General features: G+C 40.1%; 2 protein-coding genes across 6 annotated transcripts in view; both read left to right on the top strand.

Annotated features, from left to right (window-relative positions):
* The window catches only part of CCM2 (CCM2 scaffold protein), a 201,450-nt gene extending 195,082 nt beyond the window's left edge, over positions 1 to 6,368 (top strand). For all 5 annotated transcript variants that reach the window (XM_072649502.1, XM_072649483.1, XM_072649475.1 and 2 more), the window contains 3 exons: positions 1,898 to 1,996; positions 2,243 to 2,578; positions 4,832 to 6,368. The gene's annotated coding sequence lies outside the window, so the exon portion shown is untranslated. The remainder of the gene's footprint in view (positions 1 to 1,897; positions 1,997 to 2,242; positions 2,579 to 4,831) is intronic.
* Positions 6,369 to 15,395: 9,027 nt separating this feature from the next.
* On the top strand, positions 15,396 to 16,016 carry LOC140522340 (histone H2A-like). Its single transcript, XM_072637667.1, has one exon. It carries the CDS (start codon positions 15,460 to 15,462, stop codon positions 15,889 to 15,891), a length of 432 nt encoding a protein of 143 aa, XP_072493768.1. The 5' UTR covers positions 15,396 to 15,459; the 3' UTR covers positions 15,892 to 16,016.
* Positions 16,017 to 19,383: the final 3,367 nt, after the last annotated feature.

Below are 19,383 nucleotides of genomic sequence, written 5' to 3'. Positions count from 1 at the left end.
TTCTGTTCTCTACCTTGATACTTTGAATCTACCATCCTGCCTACCTCAGGCTTGGAGGGAACAACTTACATAATACATCTTTCTGTAATATAATATTATATACTAATAAGGCAGTAAGGTGGTACAGTGGATAGAGTGCTGGACTTAGAATCAGAAAGACCTGAATTCCGGTGGGATCTCAGACACTTACTAAGTGTCCTAGGGCAAATTGCTTACTCTGTGCCTTAATTACCTCATTTGAAAACTGGGGGTGAAGCACCTATCTCCCAGAGTTGTGAGGATGAATTGAAATTACATATGTGAAGCATGTGGCAAATCTTCAGGTATTATATAAATGTTGGCTGTGATTAGCTATTTGCCTACTCTTGCAATTTTATCTGTGTAGGGAACTCCATGGTGCCTTGTTATTAATGATTATTTTCATTCTCACTGAGCTTCTATCTTTTCTCTCTGCCATCTGTTGCTCTGTGCTGTATTCTCTTTATATTTTTTTTTCCAACAATCACCCTTTACTAGCCACCAGTTCTAGCACTAAGTTCCTTTCTCCTCTCAGCCTAGGCACCCCTCCCTTTATGATATTTCCCCCTAAGGAATACAGAACACACATTTTCCAACATTGATTCTAAGTAAATATTTCAAAATACTTAGGGCCCTACATTTACATTTTACTGCAGATCCCCACCTGCCTCTCCTCCATGAGCCCTGGTGAGAAAGTGACCACACAATTCCCCCTCTTCTGGGAAGGGGCAATTGTATGACCCACAGCCTGTAAGTAAGATTTGTATATGGATCAGTTAAGGAATTAGAGAGATGTTTGAGTCTGGAGAGAGAAAGACAGTCACAAACTCCAAGCATGTGAATCTTTAGCCTATGGAAGAATAATTAAATTTGTTCTGCTTGGTTGCAGGAGGAACGATGGAAGGTGGGGAGGCAGATTGGTTCAGTTGAAGGAGGAGCTTCCAAAGAAGTGCAGGATGAGGGGAAGAACATTGGATTTAGAAATGAGGACTCATGGGGTTGAATCTTGGCTTTGTTGCTTCTTTGTATGACAAGCGACTATCTCCTGGGTTTGGGGAGGGGGGCGTCGGACTAGGTTTCTTTCCTCACGTAGGAGGACTTCTCTTTAACATTAAAAAAAGTTCAGATCCCTATATAACTAGTTGTACTATTAGTATCTGCTGATTAAGAAATTACGATGACAAAAATCTGCTTTAAATGAATTTCTATTTCATTATTTACTTCAATATTTGTGTACATTTGAAAACTATTAATATATCATGGTCAATGTTTATTACTCGATATTTTAATATTATTCAATATAATTAGGAAACATTCCTAGTATACATTTCCTTATTATACTGTCATACAGACTATTTTGTTCGACCTTAATAAAGACGAAAATGATAATGCTTGGTTTGCAAATGATTTAGGGGCCTCTTGCAATAACTCTGTAATGCATGTACTTCTGTGAATTTTCAACTCTAACATGAGGAACCACTAGATTCAATGAGCTCCAAAGAGTCTTCCAGCTCTAACCCTTTGGAACCTAAGAATTAGAGTTGTCCTAAAACACAGCAGGCTGAATTAGAAGTGCCTGGCACATAGGAGGTGGTTGATAAAATTTTTGTTGAAATAAAGGTCGGAAATTCTCTGTTAGTGGAGATGTTTAAATGGAGTCTTTGATGAGCTCTTCTTGGGATTATTTTAGAGGCGATTCCGTCTTCAAGGATGACATCCAAGATGCTCTGATTATATGAAACAAAGACAAGTTAAGTTGATGCAAATTGAGTGTGACTGACTCTAGGGATTTGCTCTGAACTAGCCATTTCTAGAGTAATAGAATGAATTTAATGGGTTTTTTCTGGTTCTCTATTCATGACTTTCTTCTCTTTACCAGGAGGGCAACATTCTGGTAGATGGTCCTTGCTCTTGCTTTTGGGATTGCTGAAGCTGTTTGAGATTGCTGAAGCTCTTACCCTGAGAGAAATGTCTACAGGTGAGTTGGTGGGGAGATCTCATGGAAGTAGCAGGGTTAGAAGTGACCAGAGGGCCACTTTTGTGTTTACAGGGTGACTTGAATGAGTATCTGAGCTGTGGAGGCCCAAAAGCGCACTTAGGGTTAGCCTATCCGAGCTCTTCGGGATCCTGTCTAGTTTGCTCAGGGAAGGAGACAGGGTGCCCCTCCAGGGACTCTGGACCTCAGAGCCCTCTCCCTGAGCATGGTCATCTTCTTTCTCCTCAGATATTTCTTCTGTACCCATGACAGAGACAAAAGTGTTCTCGAGGACGGGGGATGATGTCTCCCTTTCTGTTAGTTTAGACTTACCGTTATTTGGGCTCAGCGTCATTTGGTCCTACCTCAGCCAGGATGGACCACGTGTCGTGAATTATTTTTTTGACGATGACTATATTTTGGAGTCTGCTGTGGAATACGACCCACGTACCTCACTCATCATCACGCCAGAGAAGGTGAAGCTGATTTTGAGAAATGTGAATTCGCAAGACAGTGGGACATACAAATGTGTCCAGAAGAATTATCAGCATTCAGTAGAGAGCTATGTGATCCTCCAGGTGACAGGTAAATTGGTTATGACTTCCTTCCTTCTCTATCCTGAGAAGTCTTCCTCAATCACAGCACCCTTCTCCAAAACTTCTCCCCGTTACCCTAATTACTTTGGCATTCAGTCCTTTCCAGTCTGGTCCAGACTCATCTCCAGTTTCTCATTTTTCTGAACTCTTCCACTCTGAATTTTGCTTATTGCCTACTGAAAATGTCATGAATTCCAGCTGCCACACTTTTGCTCACACTCATCAGTACCTTCTCTCTCCAACTGTCCACAGACCCAGCTTGAATCCTTCGTATTCCCTCTTAAGAGATGCTGTAACCCTCAATGTCCGTGCTTCCTCTTGAACTCTTATAACACTATTGTCTATTATGTCTCAGTTTGGTATGTAATACCTAGTGATAACTTGTATAGAGTTGCTCTCAACCATTAATTTACCTTTCATTTTTAATTAATGTTTCCTTTCTGTGTTGTATTTTTCCCCTGAAAGCAGGGATTGTGTTTTAAAACTCTTAGTATCTCTGGCAGTACTTAGAGACTTAGAGTGGGCAAATAGTCAGCACCTAATAAATACTTGTTGATTGATACTGCTCCATTAAGAATAGAAGTGACCCTTTTAGGGAGCGTAGAGTCTAACAGAGGGGACATAGCCAGTAGCAGCATGGACATATATATTCAATTCATTTACATAAATATTTTTCATGTAAACAAGAGTTGAAGAGAGAGTGACCATCTCTCTCAGAGATCACTTTTCCACCTTGTACCTAACCAAGAATCCCCTCTGTCATGTCCCCAACAAGGGGTCATTCAGACTGTGCTTGAAGACCTTCAGTGGGAGGGAACCAGCTGCTCCTACCTTTGGACAGCTGTAACTGTTAACAAGTTTCTCCTCCTGTGAGTTCTCAGTGGATTCGCAGCCATTTCCAGTTACTTGCTCCTCATTCTATCCTATGGCGTCAAATGGAACAAGTTTAATCCTTCCATGTGACAACCTTTGATAAACTTGAAGACTGCCATCATGTCCCTCTTATCCAGGCCAAATATTTTGAGTTCCTTTGAGAGCTCCTCCTTTGATGGCTTTCTCTCATTTTCTTACACTGTCCTACTCATCTTCTTTTTGACACATTTATTAAAGTCTGCCCTGTTCTGGGAATACCAAGATATAACATAGATCCTATTTACAATCCAATGGGGAAAATGGACAAGTACAGTGTCCATTATACATTATTATACAGTGGGAATCTATTAAAGGTTAAAGATTGGCTGATTTTGGTTAGTATCTGCAATCATGAAAAAAAATGCATTCGTCAGTTGCATTTATCTACTTTCCCAGTCCCAAAATTAATTGTCTATTTAACTAAGGCTTTCTGTTTTGATCAGGCTTTCTAAAATGAAAATATATACTAATTTCACAAGAATTTTTTGGAATTTTATCAAATCTTTTATTTCATATTAGGAAACAGCTCAGCAAATTCAATTTGCTAACATTAATCCCTTGCTTAAACAATTAGCTTTACAGATAAAAGAATAAAACAAAACAACCCCTGAGTCCAGAGAAGGGTCAATGTGAGTTATTATTACTACTTGTAAGGCCAGTTGCCATGTTCTGGTTTTGACAAAGGAGAAATCCCCTCTTCATTGTTGCATTTTGATCTGAAAGTCCAAGAAGGATAGAAAATGAAGGAAAGAGAGAAAAGAGGTGAGTCTCTGAGCCAGTCATCAGTGGGCACCCCAATCTTTGCCCCAGTGATCAGTGAGGGGTCATCAGTCTGGCACAACCTTCAGATGCCTGCATCAGGTTCACACTGTAATCTCATTAAGGTGATGTGGTGATAGCCATCAAACTGACCCTGAGCACAGTGTACATTATAGACCTGCAACGACTTCAAGGGGCATCTTATAATCCAACTCCCTCAATTTACAGAAGAGGAAACTGACTCCAACAGGTTAAGTAACCTGCCCAAGGTGTCATTGGTAGTAAAGTGTCACTTTTCAGAGTCTTTTCACATCCAAGATTTCCAAGATCCTATGTAAATAGGTTGGGTGTTAGCCACATTGACAGATGAGGAAGTAAAAATCCAAGAGAGGTCAAGGTTACAATGCTCCATGCTAATGGCCTACTACCTTACTAATTTGTGGCTGAACCAGGACTAGGCCACTGGTCTTCTGATGGCCAGCAGGTAGCTGCTGCTTCACTGTGCTTCTGCATGAGGGGTTGTGGTGCAGGAGTGAACAGTGGTAGTGACTGTATGTCTTTTCCTCTGCAGACTCAGAAGAAAAGGATGAGAACTCAGTGGTGATTTATTCAATGGTGGGGTTCCTCTCTGTAGCCCTGGTGGTGTGGATGATTTCTGTCATCATTTTATGTAAGAGGAGAGACCTGCGGTGCCCCAGGATCTGGGGCCAGGACGTATGACATGAATACAGGATCTGTGACAGTTGGACAGTGGAGCATCAGACCTAAGGCAAAATTGTGAAATTAATGGTTTGCCTTAAGTGGTACCAGCTGTCTGTTTTGGTACTGGCTGCCCCCTCCCTTCCTTTGTGCTTTATTTCTTGGTAAAATATACTCTTAAGAAAAAAAATCTGATATTGATCATTTGCATTTTAGTGTTAATATTTAGTTACATCTCCCAGGGGGTTGTTTTATTGTCATCCTTTTTTTTTTTCTTCCAGTTACATGTAGAAGCAATTTTTACCATTTGTTTTTTTAAAATTTTGAATTCCAAATGCTCTCCCTCCTTCCCTCCATTCCTCCCTCCTTGAGAAAGCAGTTTGAATTTGCTTATATATGTATAGCCATGCAGAACATATTTCCATATTAGCCATGTTGCAAAAGAAAGCAAAAAAAAATAACCCAAGAAAAATGAAGTACCAGAAAACATGCTTTAATCCGCATTCAGACTCCATCGGTTGTTTCCCAGGAGGTGGAGAGCATTTCCCATTCACTGGACTTTTCTTGGGTAGGTGTATTGCTAAGAACAGCTAAGTCATTCATCACTGATTTACATTGTTACCACATTATGGTTACACTTTTGTTGTTGCTGTGGACAACGTTCTCCTAGTTCTGCTCGCTTCAGTTTGCATTAGTTCATATGGAGACATCCTGTTCATCATTTCTTATAGCGTAACAGTATTCCTTCACAACCATATATCACAATTTGTTCAGTCCTTCTGTAATTGATGGGTATCCTCTCAATTTCCAGTTCTTGGCTACCACAACTTTAAGAGATGCTATATTTTTGTATGCCTAACCCTAACCCTAACCCTAACCCTAACCCTTTGCCTTTTCTTTTTGTAATCTCTGGCATATAGACTTAGTAATAGTGGTATAGCTGGATCAGAGGGTATGCACAGACTTATAATCCTTTGGGCATAGTTCCAAATTGCTCTCCAGAATGGTTCAATCAGTTCACAACTCCACTAACAGTGCATTAGTGTCCCATTTTTCCAAATCCCCTCTAACATTTGTTATTTTCCTTTTCTGTCATATTAACCATATGAAGCGGTACCTCAGAATTGTTTTAATTTGCATTTTTCTTTTTTCTTTCTTAATATAGTATTTTATTTTTTCTAATTACACTTAAAAACAAATTTTAACATTCATTTTAAAATTTTGGATTCCAAATTTTCTCTCTTCCTTCTTTACCTCCTTGTTCCCTAAGATAGAAAGCAATTTGATATATGTTACATACATATAATCATGTAAAACATATTTCCATATTAGTCATATTGTAAAAGAAGAAACAGACCAAAAGAAAAAAAACACAAAAAAATAAAGTGAAAATAGTATTCTTCAATCTACATTCAGACTCCATCCATTCTTTTTCTGGATATAAATAGCCTTTTCCCTCATGAGTCCTTTGGAATTGTCTTGGATCATTGTATTTCTAGGGACAGCTAATTCATTGATAGTTAATCATCGCTGCAATATTACCGTTACTGTGTACAGTGTTCTCCTGGTTCTGTTTGCTTTGCATCAGTTCATGTAAGTCTTTGGAGCTTTTTCTGAAAGCATCCTGCTCATCATTTCTTACAGCACAATATATTGTATTCCATCACAATTGTATACCACAGCTTGTTCAGCCATTCCAAATTGTTGGAAATCTTCTCAGTTTCCAATTATTTGTCACCACAAAAGAGCTGCTATTAATATTTTTGTACAAGTAGGTCTTTTTCCCTTTTTAAAAAAAATCTCTTTGGGATATAGACTGAGTGGTGATATTGCTGGGTCAAAGGGTATGTACAGTTTTATTGGCCTTTGAATGTAGTTCCAAATTGTTCCCCAGAATGGTTGAAACTGTTCACAACTCCACCATCAGTGCATTTGTTTCCAACATCCCCTCCCACATTTATCATTTTCCTTTTCTGTCATATTACTCATTGTGATAGGTGGAAGGTGGTACCTCAGTTGTTTTATTGCATTTCTCTAATCAATAGTAATTTAGAGCATTTTTTTCATATGATTACATGTAGCTTTGATGTCTGCTTCTGAAAACTGTCTGTCCATATCCTTTGACCATTTAACAATTGAGGAATAACTCATTTTTATGAATTTGACTCCATTCTGTATACATTTGAGAAGTGAGACTTTTATCAGAGAAATTTGCTTGTAAAATTTTTTCCCACTTTTCAATTTTCCTTTTAATCTTGGCTGTATTGTTTGTTTGCTTTTTTGGTGCAAAATTTTAAAAATTTAATGTAATCAGAATTATCCATTTAATTCCCTATAATGTTCTTAGTCTTTTGTTTGGTCATAAATTCTTCCCTTATCCATAGATCTGACAGGTAAAATATTCCATGTTCCCCAGGCAATTATTTGTATGGCAAACCCCACGTAATATAAAGGCTTTGACCCTTTCTGAAGGACTTTTAGATCTGAGGAAAAAAGTGAGGGAGGCAATTTTTTTTTTTTTTTTGAGATGAAGTAAGGTGTTTTTCTACTCCTTAAAAATCACACCCCATAGACAGCTTTAGGGTGTCCCCAGAATCCTAGAGTTTAAAAGAATCTTAAAAATGACCAGGGGTCTGAAATCTGACTTCCCTCTAAGATGCTTGGTTCATCAAGTCTTGAACACATTCAGTGGTGGGGATCTGACTATTTCATAAGGTTAAATTTTGAATAGCACTGTTGATTTCAAAGTTCTTTCTTACACCGGGTCAAAATCTAGTCATTTCTACTAATGGATCCTAGTTTGACCACCTGGAGCTACAAAGAATAGGCCTCATTATAATTGCAGATGACAGTTCTCCAAATATTTGAAGACAGATCTAACTCCCTCCAGACTTTTTTTCTCCAAGCTAAATTTGCTCTACTCCTTCAACTGATTCTCATACAACAGTTTCCAGACTATTCATCATCCTGGTCGCCTTCTAGTTTGCCACTAGATCTTTTAAAATATGGTACCCCACCCACCCCAGAAGTGGCCATGTTATCCAACTGGCTGAACAGGTCAGGTTACAAAGAGACTATCAGTTTCTTAGATCTGGAAACTGGAATTTCCCCTTAAGTATTTTGGGTAGCCATGGTTGTCTAATGAAAAGATTAAGATAAATTCTGCCTCCTTTTCTGTTGGTCCTTTTTACAAGGAGTTGACTTGGTTCTGTAATGCTTTTGTCTTGTCATTGCTTAAGCCATGGTTCTTTGTCTCTGAACTTAGTTCAGAATTCACCTGGCCTGTAGTAGGTTAATTTTAGGAATCTAGTTCTCCTGCTAATCACTGATCTTATTAACCCTCAAGGAATTTAGCTGAACTTGGGGGTACGTGTGAACACAAAGGGAGCTGGGCCTAATGTCTTTACACCACCAAGGTCCTTCAAAGATGTCCTGTCTGCTGCCCAAAAGTCTAGGTGGTATCTCACCCCTGCACGCAAATAATGAGCACTTCTTAGTCTCATGAGAGAAGAAGAGGGGTTGTTGCTAACTCCCATTGTGACCAAGCTTCCAACCAATCATGTTGTTCCCTGCACCTTAGCTTTGTACTCATTAATGTTGTCCTTAATTCCATAATGTCATCTAACCAGCTCTGTTCTTTGTTCTGTACTTCCCAAAATCTATAAAAGGGGAATGGTCTTTGGCATAAAGGGAAGCAACCATTGACCCATTTAGTGACAAGCAGCATGCCCCTGCTGGTAAATGTTATCTTGTGCGATAGTTTGCCTCAGTTTACCCTTTTGTTAAATTTAACTCATGACACCAGGCCTCTTTCAAAGTCTGATAAGTTGCAGAGAAGGTCCTGACCCTCATCGGTAGAGGGAGTTTCCTTATCTGGGAGTTTCTTATAACAATAAAATCAGATCCAGTCCCTGTCCCCAGTCTCTGTGTCAAAATGTTAACTTGAACTTCAGATTGAATAAAATCACTGCACATTTTCCCCACACAACTGCTATTAAAACCACACGTTCTTTCAACGCTCCCCCATCTTCCTATTCCAGTCTATATTTAATATTTAATTTTTTTAAGAAATCTCCAGAAGAGTTTTTTTTTTAAAGATATCACCCTGAAGCCAAACCATTACTAAAATACATATTAAAGATGCCTTTTGTCTTTGCGTATTAATCATTTCTCAGCTCTCTCTGGGTTGGATCCTCTAAATAACTAAGTAAAGATATTCAATACAGGAACCTTGTCTGATAATGTACTCACTGTTTTGTCCTGGTAGTCCCACATACACAGCAGATTTTATAAAAAAAAAAAATGAGGAATTTAAGAAACTTTACTAAAAAGTAACATGATGAATATTAACCTTTCAACAAACCACTCCATTCCTCAAAAATCTTTAAATTTTTTTTTTTTTGTTAATGTATTTGGATCTGTGAATTTCTTCAATGTGACAACAATAAACAGTGCCTGGCACATAGTAGATGCTTAATAAATCTTTATTGAATTGAATTAATAGGTAAATTCTAGGGAGTTACCAGAGGCGAATGACTCTTAAAGGCCTTGTTCAGTCACAGAATTGTTAATGTATGTACATACATTTTGGTGTCTTAATCAGTGACTGATGTTGTGATCAGTTTACCCATTTGTTAAAAGACTTCTGTGGTTGGCTTTCAGGCTGGGCATCTTCTGTAACTGAACTCAGCTTTGATGATTCTGGTACAATTAATTGTATTAGGTTCTAAGGAACTGATTTATGCTAATAAAACTCACACTAAGTAAGTGATAAACCACAATGATGATTCACGAAAAATGGAATGGGAGATGGGTGGCTCCGTTCAAATCTGGCCTCATATACTTAATAGCTATGTAATATCTGGGCAAGTCACTTAACCCCATTTGCCTTAGTTTCTTCATCTGTAAAATGAGCTGGAGAAAGAAATGGCAAACCTCTCCAGTATCTTTGCCAAGAAAACCCCAAAGACAGTATGGACCATGGAGTCAAAAAGAGTTGGACACAACTGCACAACAATGGTGTTCAGCATTAACTAACCTTTGACTAAGTAATCCAGTGAATCCAGTAGTGAAAAGAACTCTAGATTTTGGAGCCTGAGGACTTTTGTTTGAATTCTGTTCTGATACTTTATCTTTGTGACCTTTAACACAAGTCATTTGAACCTCTTTGGGTCTCAGTCTCATTTGCCAAATGAGGCATTTGTGCTAGACGATCTCTAAGGCCTCGCTATTCTAGAATTGTGGGGGCTAATTCTAAAGGTTGGAGAGGTGAACAGACTCTCCTCATTCTCCAGTGTTTACCAGCTAATTCTAAAATGTTTTAAATGTTTTTCCTTTCTTTGTATATCCTACCCTGAGCACAATGTCTGGAACATAGTAAGTGCTTAATGCATATAATGCATGTATGAATGAATAAATCATATGACAAAGGGGAAAGCACAACTCAACCTAAAGCGTATCCTGGTGACATTCATTGAAGGATATGTGTCATTTCAGACAATTACTGTAGGCTGGACTTTGGATCATTTGTAGGTGCTTAGAGCATGAAGGCTTCTTTCAACACCCTTGGATCCTTCCAGACAGGTGTCAGGTACATTGCTCTGGACCTATGAAGATTCTTCTAGGCCTAGACCAGCCTTCTCTCTGATAATACAAATATGCCTATTTGTGTTGAGGTTGCAGTTTAAATCTTTAACAGCAGTTCGATTTGAGGCTGGATGGCTTTCCTAGTGGAAAAGCACCTGGAGCCCTCCCCTTCACTCCCCTCCCTCTTCCTTCCTCCTCCTCTCCTCCCCTCCTTTCCCCTCCCTTCTCCTCTCTTCCCCCATCCCCACCCTTCCCTCCATCCTTTCTTCTTCCTGTCTTCCTGGGCTTAGACAATGACGTAGGGAGGTCATGGAGCCTGCCAAGGAAGACATTACAGAGCTGTGCCAACGACATGTTTTCCAAAATCGCCACATACCTGATGGGCAAGCTGACAGCCCCCGGTGAAGTCTATAGCCTTCCGGAAAATATGAGCAACCTGACTAGCCTGACATATCTAGAAATGAAATATTGCAGTAAACATAAGTAGAAACCCAAAGGACTTGAAGCAGAAATAGGCAGCACCTCAGCCTTGTCTGGAGCAGATCACTGTAACTGAGGAGCATGTAGCCGCTCTTGGGCAGGAAGCTTACAAGGTGGATGCATATTCAAAGAAACTGGAAGAAAAGTATGAGAAATTAGAGAGGCCATGAAAGAATTCTTTAGCACAAAGACTTTCACCACAAAAGTGTTTTATGAGAGCTGAAATAAGTGGGAAGGAACTTTATCACTGTGCCTCAGTTCCTAAAAGGAAATGGTGCTGCAGATCCAAGGAGAATACCAGCCCCCACCTCTGGTTGGATGTGTAACTCTGGTCACCCCTGATGTTTTCCTAAACCTGTACCCCTGGAACCCCATCTTATCCTATGCTTATATGTGCCCTGGCCAAGGCTCAGAAACCAGGATCAACCTTGTCTAGAGCAGACACAGATCAGAGGCTCTTGTCTCCCTGTTTCCCCCCTTCTTTCCTCTCCCAGAGGTCCCCCCACCCCTCCCAACCTTTCATAACCTGTTTTTCAACTTAAATAATAAATAATGACTTACAACCCCCACCCCAAAAAGAAAAAGTACCTTAGACAATTCTAATCAGTGAAGCTCCTTCCTCTTTAAGTGTACCTGAACATTTATGAGCACTAGCTCATAAATCTGTATGTTAGCTTAGGGATAATCTTTTCCCAATTTAAGTTGGCCAGAACACAGAAGCCTAGCTTGTGGACAGTTTTTCTGTCCTCATCATTGGGTCTGGAACTCTATTAGCATCATATATCTGTTGTGTGGAGGGAAACTATGATGCACCGATTCCCATAATTAACCTAAATATGATGATACATATATTGACCTCAGTGGCATTGCGGGGTGGTGGCAGTTATCTCAGGCTCAGCTTGGATACAAATAAATATCCTGAGAATGATCTTGAAAAAAGCTATTGTTATCTTGATGAAGAGACAAAGAGGGCACAAAACCTTTTGGAAAGGCTTAAAGAAAAAACCCATTATATTTTTGACGATCAAATTTACAAGGCTAAATACAAGAAACTGTGCTTCCAAGAAAACTGCTACCTTTTAGTGTGCATGCAAAAATGATTAAAATAAACCATATTTAGTAAAAAATGTGTTTGAGTCTTTCCTGCAGAAAAGAAATCTCAAATGCAGTTTGCTCTTAGACAATAAGTGATAGCAGAGATAACATAGCCTTGATCCATAACTCAGCCACACTCCTGAATGTTACTACACCTGGAACCCCAAGGTGTGTCACAGCAGTCAAGAAATAGCCCTGGTGAGAAGAGTGGAGTTCTTGCTTTTTGGCTCACCAGGCACTTATTTTACGGTTAGGACAAATTATTTTGTGCTTTTATAATATAATTGAGTAGATTATAACTTTGTTTGCCATCAGTTACAATCCAGCCATATTGTTCTGAGGAGAAAAGCTAGCCAAACAGGCTTTGCTTGAGAAAGTTGGGGTGGAAAAAGTGTCCCCAAAATCATAATGTCCTTTTAAGCTTTAATAGGGCAAAACCACACTCTGATTTGGAGGACACATTGTATAAATGTGATGTAAAATGTGAGGTAAAGACACAAAATTTTTTTTAAGAAGAGAAAATATGTCTTTATAGAGACTGGTTTATTTGATTAATGTGGCCCACAATTCATCAGTCTACCCTGACTCTTGTCAGCCAATGCCAATACAGTGGGGCACATCACAGTTCATTTTGTTTTAGTCAGACTTTAGATTGGTGTCTCCTTTTGGGAGTATTGTAGCTTGCTATGCACTGGCTCACTTACCTGGTCTACTTTTTTCACTAAATATTATTTTGTATGAACATTTCTGAGTGTTATCATAGTTCACTTAGCTTCTTTACCAATAGGATAGCAATTTCTTGACATAGCTGAATAAAGCATTCTATAATGTTAATAGCCCAGGTGGGAAGCATCATGATATAGTGAGGAAAGTACAGAATATGGAGTCAGAGAACTTACTGCCTACATAATCTTGTGCAGGTCACTTAACCTTTCTGAGCCTGAGTTTCCTCAACTGTAAAATGAAGTGGTTGGATTAAATGACCTCTGAAGTCCCTTCTAGTTTTAAATCTATGATCTGTCCTATACTTAGTATTTCCTTTTCTTTCCTTTTTATTTCTTTCTTTCTTTTTCCTTTTCCTTTTTCTTTCTTTCTTTTTTTTTTTGCTACTATGGACATCTTTCTAAGTAAAACTTTTGTTCTGTCAAAATTAGGGATTTGTTCTTCTATGAGAGAAAGGATCAGGTCCTCTGAGTCTGACAGAGAAAGTCTAAACAGTTCCTATTTCCATGGGAGATGTATGTCCTTGGGGAAAGCCCTAAATCTAAGAGTTTTCAGACTCCAGTCATGTTGCCTCATCACAGCTTCAATCACATTTCAGAAAAAGCAAGCTCTTCATAAATGGTCATTTGGTTGGTAGGGTGCTCCACTGAGATGCCGACTTATTTTATTTATGCAAGACAAGGCAGAAAGATACCTTGGTTTTTACCTTTATCTACAGCAGCGAGGGGAGGCAAGCTTTCCTCCTACCCTGGGTACATTCCTGGAGTCCTAGTTCATACCACGTTGTAGCCTCCTGTACTGCTCCTTCATCCCGCGGATGCCATGACATGGTCATGATCCTGCATCCCAAGCATTCCCAAATCTAAAAAAATGCATGGAAGCAGGCACACTATTTCAATACTTTAATAGTCTGACATACATCATCATTCACAGATCTGATGAGTGTCCCTACCACTGACTTCAAGCAGCATTTTAAAATGTTCTCCTGTGTATCAGATGCAGAGGAGACAAAGATTAAAAAACAGAACAGTTTTGCTGTCTGTGAGCATACTTTCTACTGGGAGGGAGAGGAACAACATATATACATATAAGTGTATTGGAAATAATCTTGATAACATTATTGGCCCAGCTGTACCAAACAGCTAGAGATCATCCACTTGGTGACTTGTCGCTACTCTTAGCACGGCCATTCAATGAATGAAAAAAAATCATTTATTAAGTGCTTATAAGCCAGACACCATACTAAACATTGGAGATACAAATTCCAAGACAGTCTGTCCTCATTGATCTTACATTGTAACAGGGGAAGACTTTGGGGAATGGTAATCATGGAAGGATGAAGTCATTAGGATGATGAGTCCTGGAGCCTTAGGGCAATTAGATGATATGGCCTTTCAGAAGTAAAAGTAGTTTGGTTTAATACCTATTCTGAAGGCAAGAGATGGAAAGGGATAGTAGGGAGGGGGTTGTGGCTGCATGTCAGGAAGATGATAGACCCAGGTGCGTGGAGGTGGCTAGAGGGAGTCCTTTTTCACCAGTCATCTATTTAACTATTCCAGTTTTGGCCCATATCTCCCAGTCTTTGCCACAAGAATATCATGAGGGACTCTAATATATGTCTTGCTGAAACATGTATACCATATTTATGGCATTCTTGGCAATCTTATGAAAAAAATGAGTTTGGTTGGGCATTACTTCTTTTTGAGATTTAGTTAAAAAACTCACCATGTTTCCTGACATTGTACTAAGTGCTGAGAATATAGGAAAGGGCAAAAACATTGTCTCCATCCTTAGAAGCTCACATTCTAATGGGGAAGACAACATGAAACAAGCAAACAGAACCTTGTATATGTAAGACTTACGCATGTGAGAAGAAAAGATTTGTTTTTTGGAACAGCCACTGTAGGGAATACAAAAGAGAGTTGCCACGAGTGATTACCTCCTTCCCCGTCAGGATAACTAATAACTTCATGGACGCATCCTGGCTCCTAGTGGCCCTGCTTCTCTTTGTTAGTACCCACATATATCATTTTAAAAATAATTCATATGTAGAATTGAGTAGATGCGAATCCTCTTACAAGTTTCACGCAGGCGTCACTAGCACTTCAGAAATGTGTCTTAGTGTCTCACCAAAGTATTTGTTTTGCCTGAAAACTTGTCCAAGCACCCTTGTGTTTTATGTAGAAAAACAGATTTTCAGTGGGACCTAAGAACTGTTTTCTAGCAGTTCTTAGACATTAAAGGGGACTTACAAATTAAATCATTTCCTGAAGAATCTCTGTATATGGATTTGCTTACAAATATGAAAATCAGCTTTAAAAATGCTTGCTTTTTTTGTTTCTGGTTCACTCCAAAGATAAGTTAGGCAAAAACTCATTAATGGGTTGCACAGGCCATCCAAAGTTCCAGGCAAAGGCCCTAGGCAGAACAAGGAGGTGTTGACATCATAACCAGCTAGGGTGGGTACACTACCTCATAAGGGACCCAAGCTCCTGATTGGCTCCGCTCTGACCAATTGAAATAAAGAGTCTGGGTATATAAAGGACTCGCTCAGCAGGAGGAGTTTCACAGGCGCTTGGACCAGTTGGGGATGCTAGCGGAGCTCAGGATAGCACCATGTCTGAGAAACGGAGCCACCCAGGACCCTCGCATCCCCGTGCCCGAACCCGATCACGCTCCTCAAGGGCCCAGCTACAGTTCCCTGTGAGCCGCGTGGACCGCTTTCTGCGCCAGGGCCACTATGCCCAGCGGCTGGCTTCTGGTGCCCCTGTCTTCCTGGCTGCGGTGTTGGAGTACCTGACTGCTGAGATCCTGGAGCTGGCAGGCAATGCTGCCCGTGACAATCAGAAGAGCCGCATCGCTCCCCGCCATGTGCAGCTGGCTGTGCGCAACGATGCTGAGCTCAACCAGCTCTTTGGCGATGTCACCATCTCCCAGGGTGGGGTCTTGCCCCGCATCCACTCGGAGCTCCTGCAGTCGGTGAACAAGACTCAGAGCAGCCAAAGCCGTGGAGGAAATTCTTGTATCCAGGCAGTGAAGACCAAATGAGCCCCAGCTCATGGACCCATCACGGGAGCCCAACAAGGGTAGCCACTTCCTTTATTCTGGGTCTTCCATCTTTTCCACCCCCATCCCACAAACTCTATTAAAAGAGATTAAAACTCAGAATAACACTGCCCAGTTTCCTTATTCATCCCCCTTGCGTCACATCTGCCTCCCTACCCCAGGAATGAAAAGACTATTTCTTAGTTCTCCTAATCACTAGAAACTGAAGAGGAGAAAGATTGCCCCTGAGACCATACTTATTTCCTTCACTTGCTAACATGGTTCAAACCAGTTCCTTTTCTTTCTTCCAAGACGACCTGTTGTGTCATCTTTTTTTTTTCCCTTAAAAATCTTTTAAAAATTCATCTCCATTCCTTTGGGTTCTATTTTTCTTTAAAATGTGTGTCTGTATCTGCCAAGCTTATAACTAGTGAAGAATGGTTGCTACTGTCCAAAGGGGGCTACCTTTGTTGTCCATGACAACAGACTCAGGGACCCAGTTCTCTCTATATGAGACACCCAGCATTCTAGTGGCAGTAAGTATGAGGGGTGATGGCAATTATTTACCATCTTTCCTACTTGCTAGCATGGCCTAATTCCTAGTTATGACTCTGGGTATTATCCCTTCTATTTTCCCAGTACCTACTATTTAAGTTCAAGCCCTTATTACTAGACCCAATGCAGCGAGCTTGTCTGGCCTCCAAACTTGCATTATCTCCTTTCTTGTAAGACCCTACATAATATGTGTATCAGAAAAAGAAAACACTAAGGCTTGTGAGGCATGAGGCCAGCTAAAATCTTCCTAAATTATTGCTTTCATATTGTAAGTAGTAGAACTAGTTAACATAGCGGGAGAAGTAATAAATGAATTATTAAGTTGTGTGTGTGTATATATATGTAGGTGGTTCTCCTCTTTGATTTTATATATATATATATATGAAATATATATATCTAGAGATATATAGCATTGTTATTGCTCAACTCACTATTATTGCCTAAATCACTGGCACTGATGAATTTGGGTCTCCCCAGGCACTGGATCTTGAAAGGATACATCTCCCCTTTCAAAGTTCCAGGAATGCCGCTATGAGGGGAAGAGGTCTCTAGTACCATCTCTAATGCCATTCCAGTGTGTTCTTCTAACATCAATCATGAGTTGCGGTTAGTATATTCCTTGTATTTATATCATCACATATAAGCACTCCAATAAGCACTTAACCAATTAACAAGTTAAAATAAACTAGATTTTTACAAAAGGATATTTGTTTCAAAGAGGACCAGTGACCAAGTTTCAAGTGAGGCAGAGTTGAGATGTCCAGTAGGCAAAGAGAATAGAGCTCCCTTCTTACCACCTTCCCTTAGAATACCTGGATTTTTTCAAGGCCAAGCTCAAGGTTCATCTCCTAGGAGAGGCCTTTCCTAATTCCCCCAAATGTTAGCATCCCCCCAATACTTAGCCTTTGCTTTGTATGTATTTTGTATTTACTCATCTGTGTACGTGTGGGTTCCCCCTCACCCCCCAGTAGAATGTAAACTTCTGAGGGCAGAGACTTTCTTGTTTTTTGTCTTTGTATTTCCACTGTTTGGGGTATAGAAAGCACTTAATTGAGTTAAATTGAATTTACACAGATCTGGATTGGAAATGTAGATTCAGGAATTGTCTGCAAGTAGAGGTGATCATGGAAACCACAAAAGTGGTAAGATCATTGAGGGTAAGGATGTCGAGAGAGAAGAAATGCAAGGGCAGAATCAGGGAGGACAAGAACAACCAAGAGCTTCAGTGTCCCAGGTACTTTGTAGTTCCTTAGCTCCCATGACACTGAAGCTCTTGGTTGTTAGGACTGAACCTTATAAGGGTCCTTGGATTTGACAGCTCAGGTCATTGGTGACCTTCTGGAGGGAAGTTTCTGTAAGCTAGTGGAGACTGAAGGCAGATTGCAAAGGGTTGATATATAGATAGGAGTCTTAGGATCATAGAATTATAGCACAGACATTCTTACTGGGGTCTATGAACTTGTTTTTAAAAATCTTTTTATAACTATTTCAACACAACCTGGAAATGTTAAACAAGCAAATGAGAGGGTCACACAAGATAAAATGGACAACTTAGGTTCGGTAAAACATCACTTTTTTACACAGGCAATTCTGTTTTTGCAAGTTAGATTGTCAAGAAATGGATTTTGTTAAACGTTGACTCACCTCTAATCAGATTACTTCCTGGATCAGAGTAATATCATCATGGAGTCAGCTTTCCATATTAAAAAGGAGGAATGGAAAAGAAATAAGGATCCTTTGCTTTATGGAGGAATTCACTGCAGGATTCCTTTCAAGAGGCGCCAACTAAGAACAGAAGTAAAAAGCGTCCGACACCCCCGCGCCCATCATCTAGGAACGTTAGCTTCTTGGTCCCTGGGGAGAGTGGACATGACCTTAAAGCAGTTTCTACACAAGTGTGTATGTTCACATGTTGCCTGTCTTGCTTGTATGACCCGACTGACTTTGGAGTCAAAGTCACTCTTAAGGGCTGTGCTGATGGACCAGGTTCAGCCGTCCAACAGCAACAACTGGTATGGAATCCAGTCCCTGGATCTATGGCAAACAACCTGACTTTTTTTAAAAATATATGATCTCAACTTTAAAATGTGTGTAACAATAGCACCTACTTCACAGGGTTGGTGTAAGGATCAAATGAGATACTTGTAAAGTGCTTTTGTAAAGTTGGTGCTTAATAATTGCTTCTTCCCTCCCTCCCTCCCTTTTGCATGCCTTTTCCATTCTGTTTCTTCACCGTGTGGTTAGTGCACTGGAACTACTCATCTTTGCCCATACTCTGAAATGGAATACTAGACCCTTCATTCTTCCTTATCAGTCCCTTCCAAAATTAGGCTTATCAAATGCCCAGGCTTCATAGGACTCATTGGCCAGGACCCTGAAGACCCTTGTATAGTCTTTAAATAACTACTTTTATCACAAGTCTAGTAAACCCAGATGGCACAGGGAAAACTCTTGTTCGTTATGATTGCCCAGGTCTCTACCTTGCATCCTTCCTGTGATAAAGTCCACGTCTCACCATCCAATTTTAAAGTCTCTACCCTCCTCTCCTATTTCTCCCCTTGTGTGCATATTCTTCTCAGATCATTCAGGAGATCCTGCCCTCCACTGCCCTCCGCTGGCTGTGATTATAAATCTAATTTTTCTACATTATTTCAAATTCCAGCTATCCTTTAAGGACCAGCTCGAATTCTATTTTCTCAGTAAGAACCTTGCTGTGACCTGTCCTCTGAACTGTATTGTATTCCACTGGGAGAAGAAAGGATAAGGATTCAGGATCTTCTCCACTGTGGAGAATGTGATGGCAAGCAGAAAGATCACCAAGAGCATTGACAGCCCAGCGCACATCAAATAGATTTGTTGTGAACGCTGTTGGCACGGTTGCTTGACATCCTTCAAGAGCATATTTCTCCGGAAAAGTGCCCCACAGTTTCAAGGTAAGGT

This window comes from Notamacropus eugenii, chromosome 1, assembly GCF_028372415.1.
Source record: "Notamacropus eugenii isolate mMacEug1 chromosome 1, mMacEug1.pri_v2, whole genome shotgun sequence".
Taxonomy (NCBI): Eukaryota; Metazoa; Chordata; class Mammalia; order Diprotodontia; family Macropodidae; genus Notamacropus; species Notamacropus eugenii.
The sequence above is the reverse complement of the archived record's forward strand: the minus strand, read 5'-3'. Positions and strand labels throughout refer to the sequence as shown.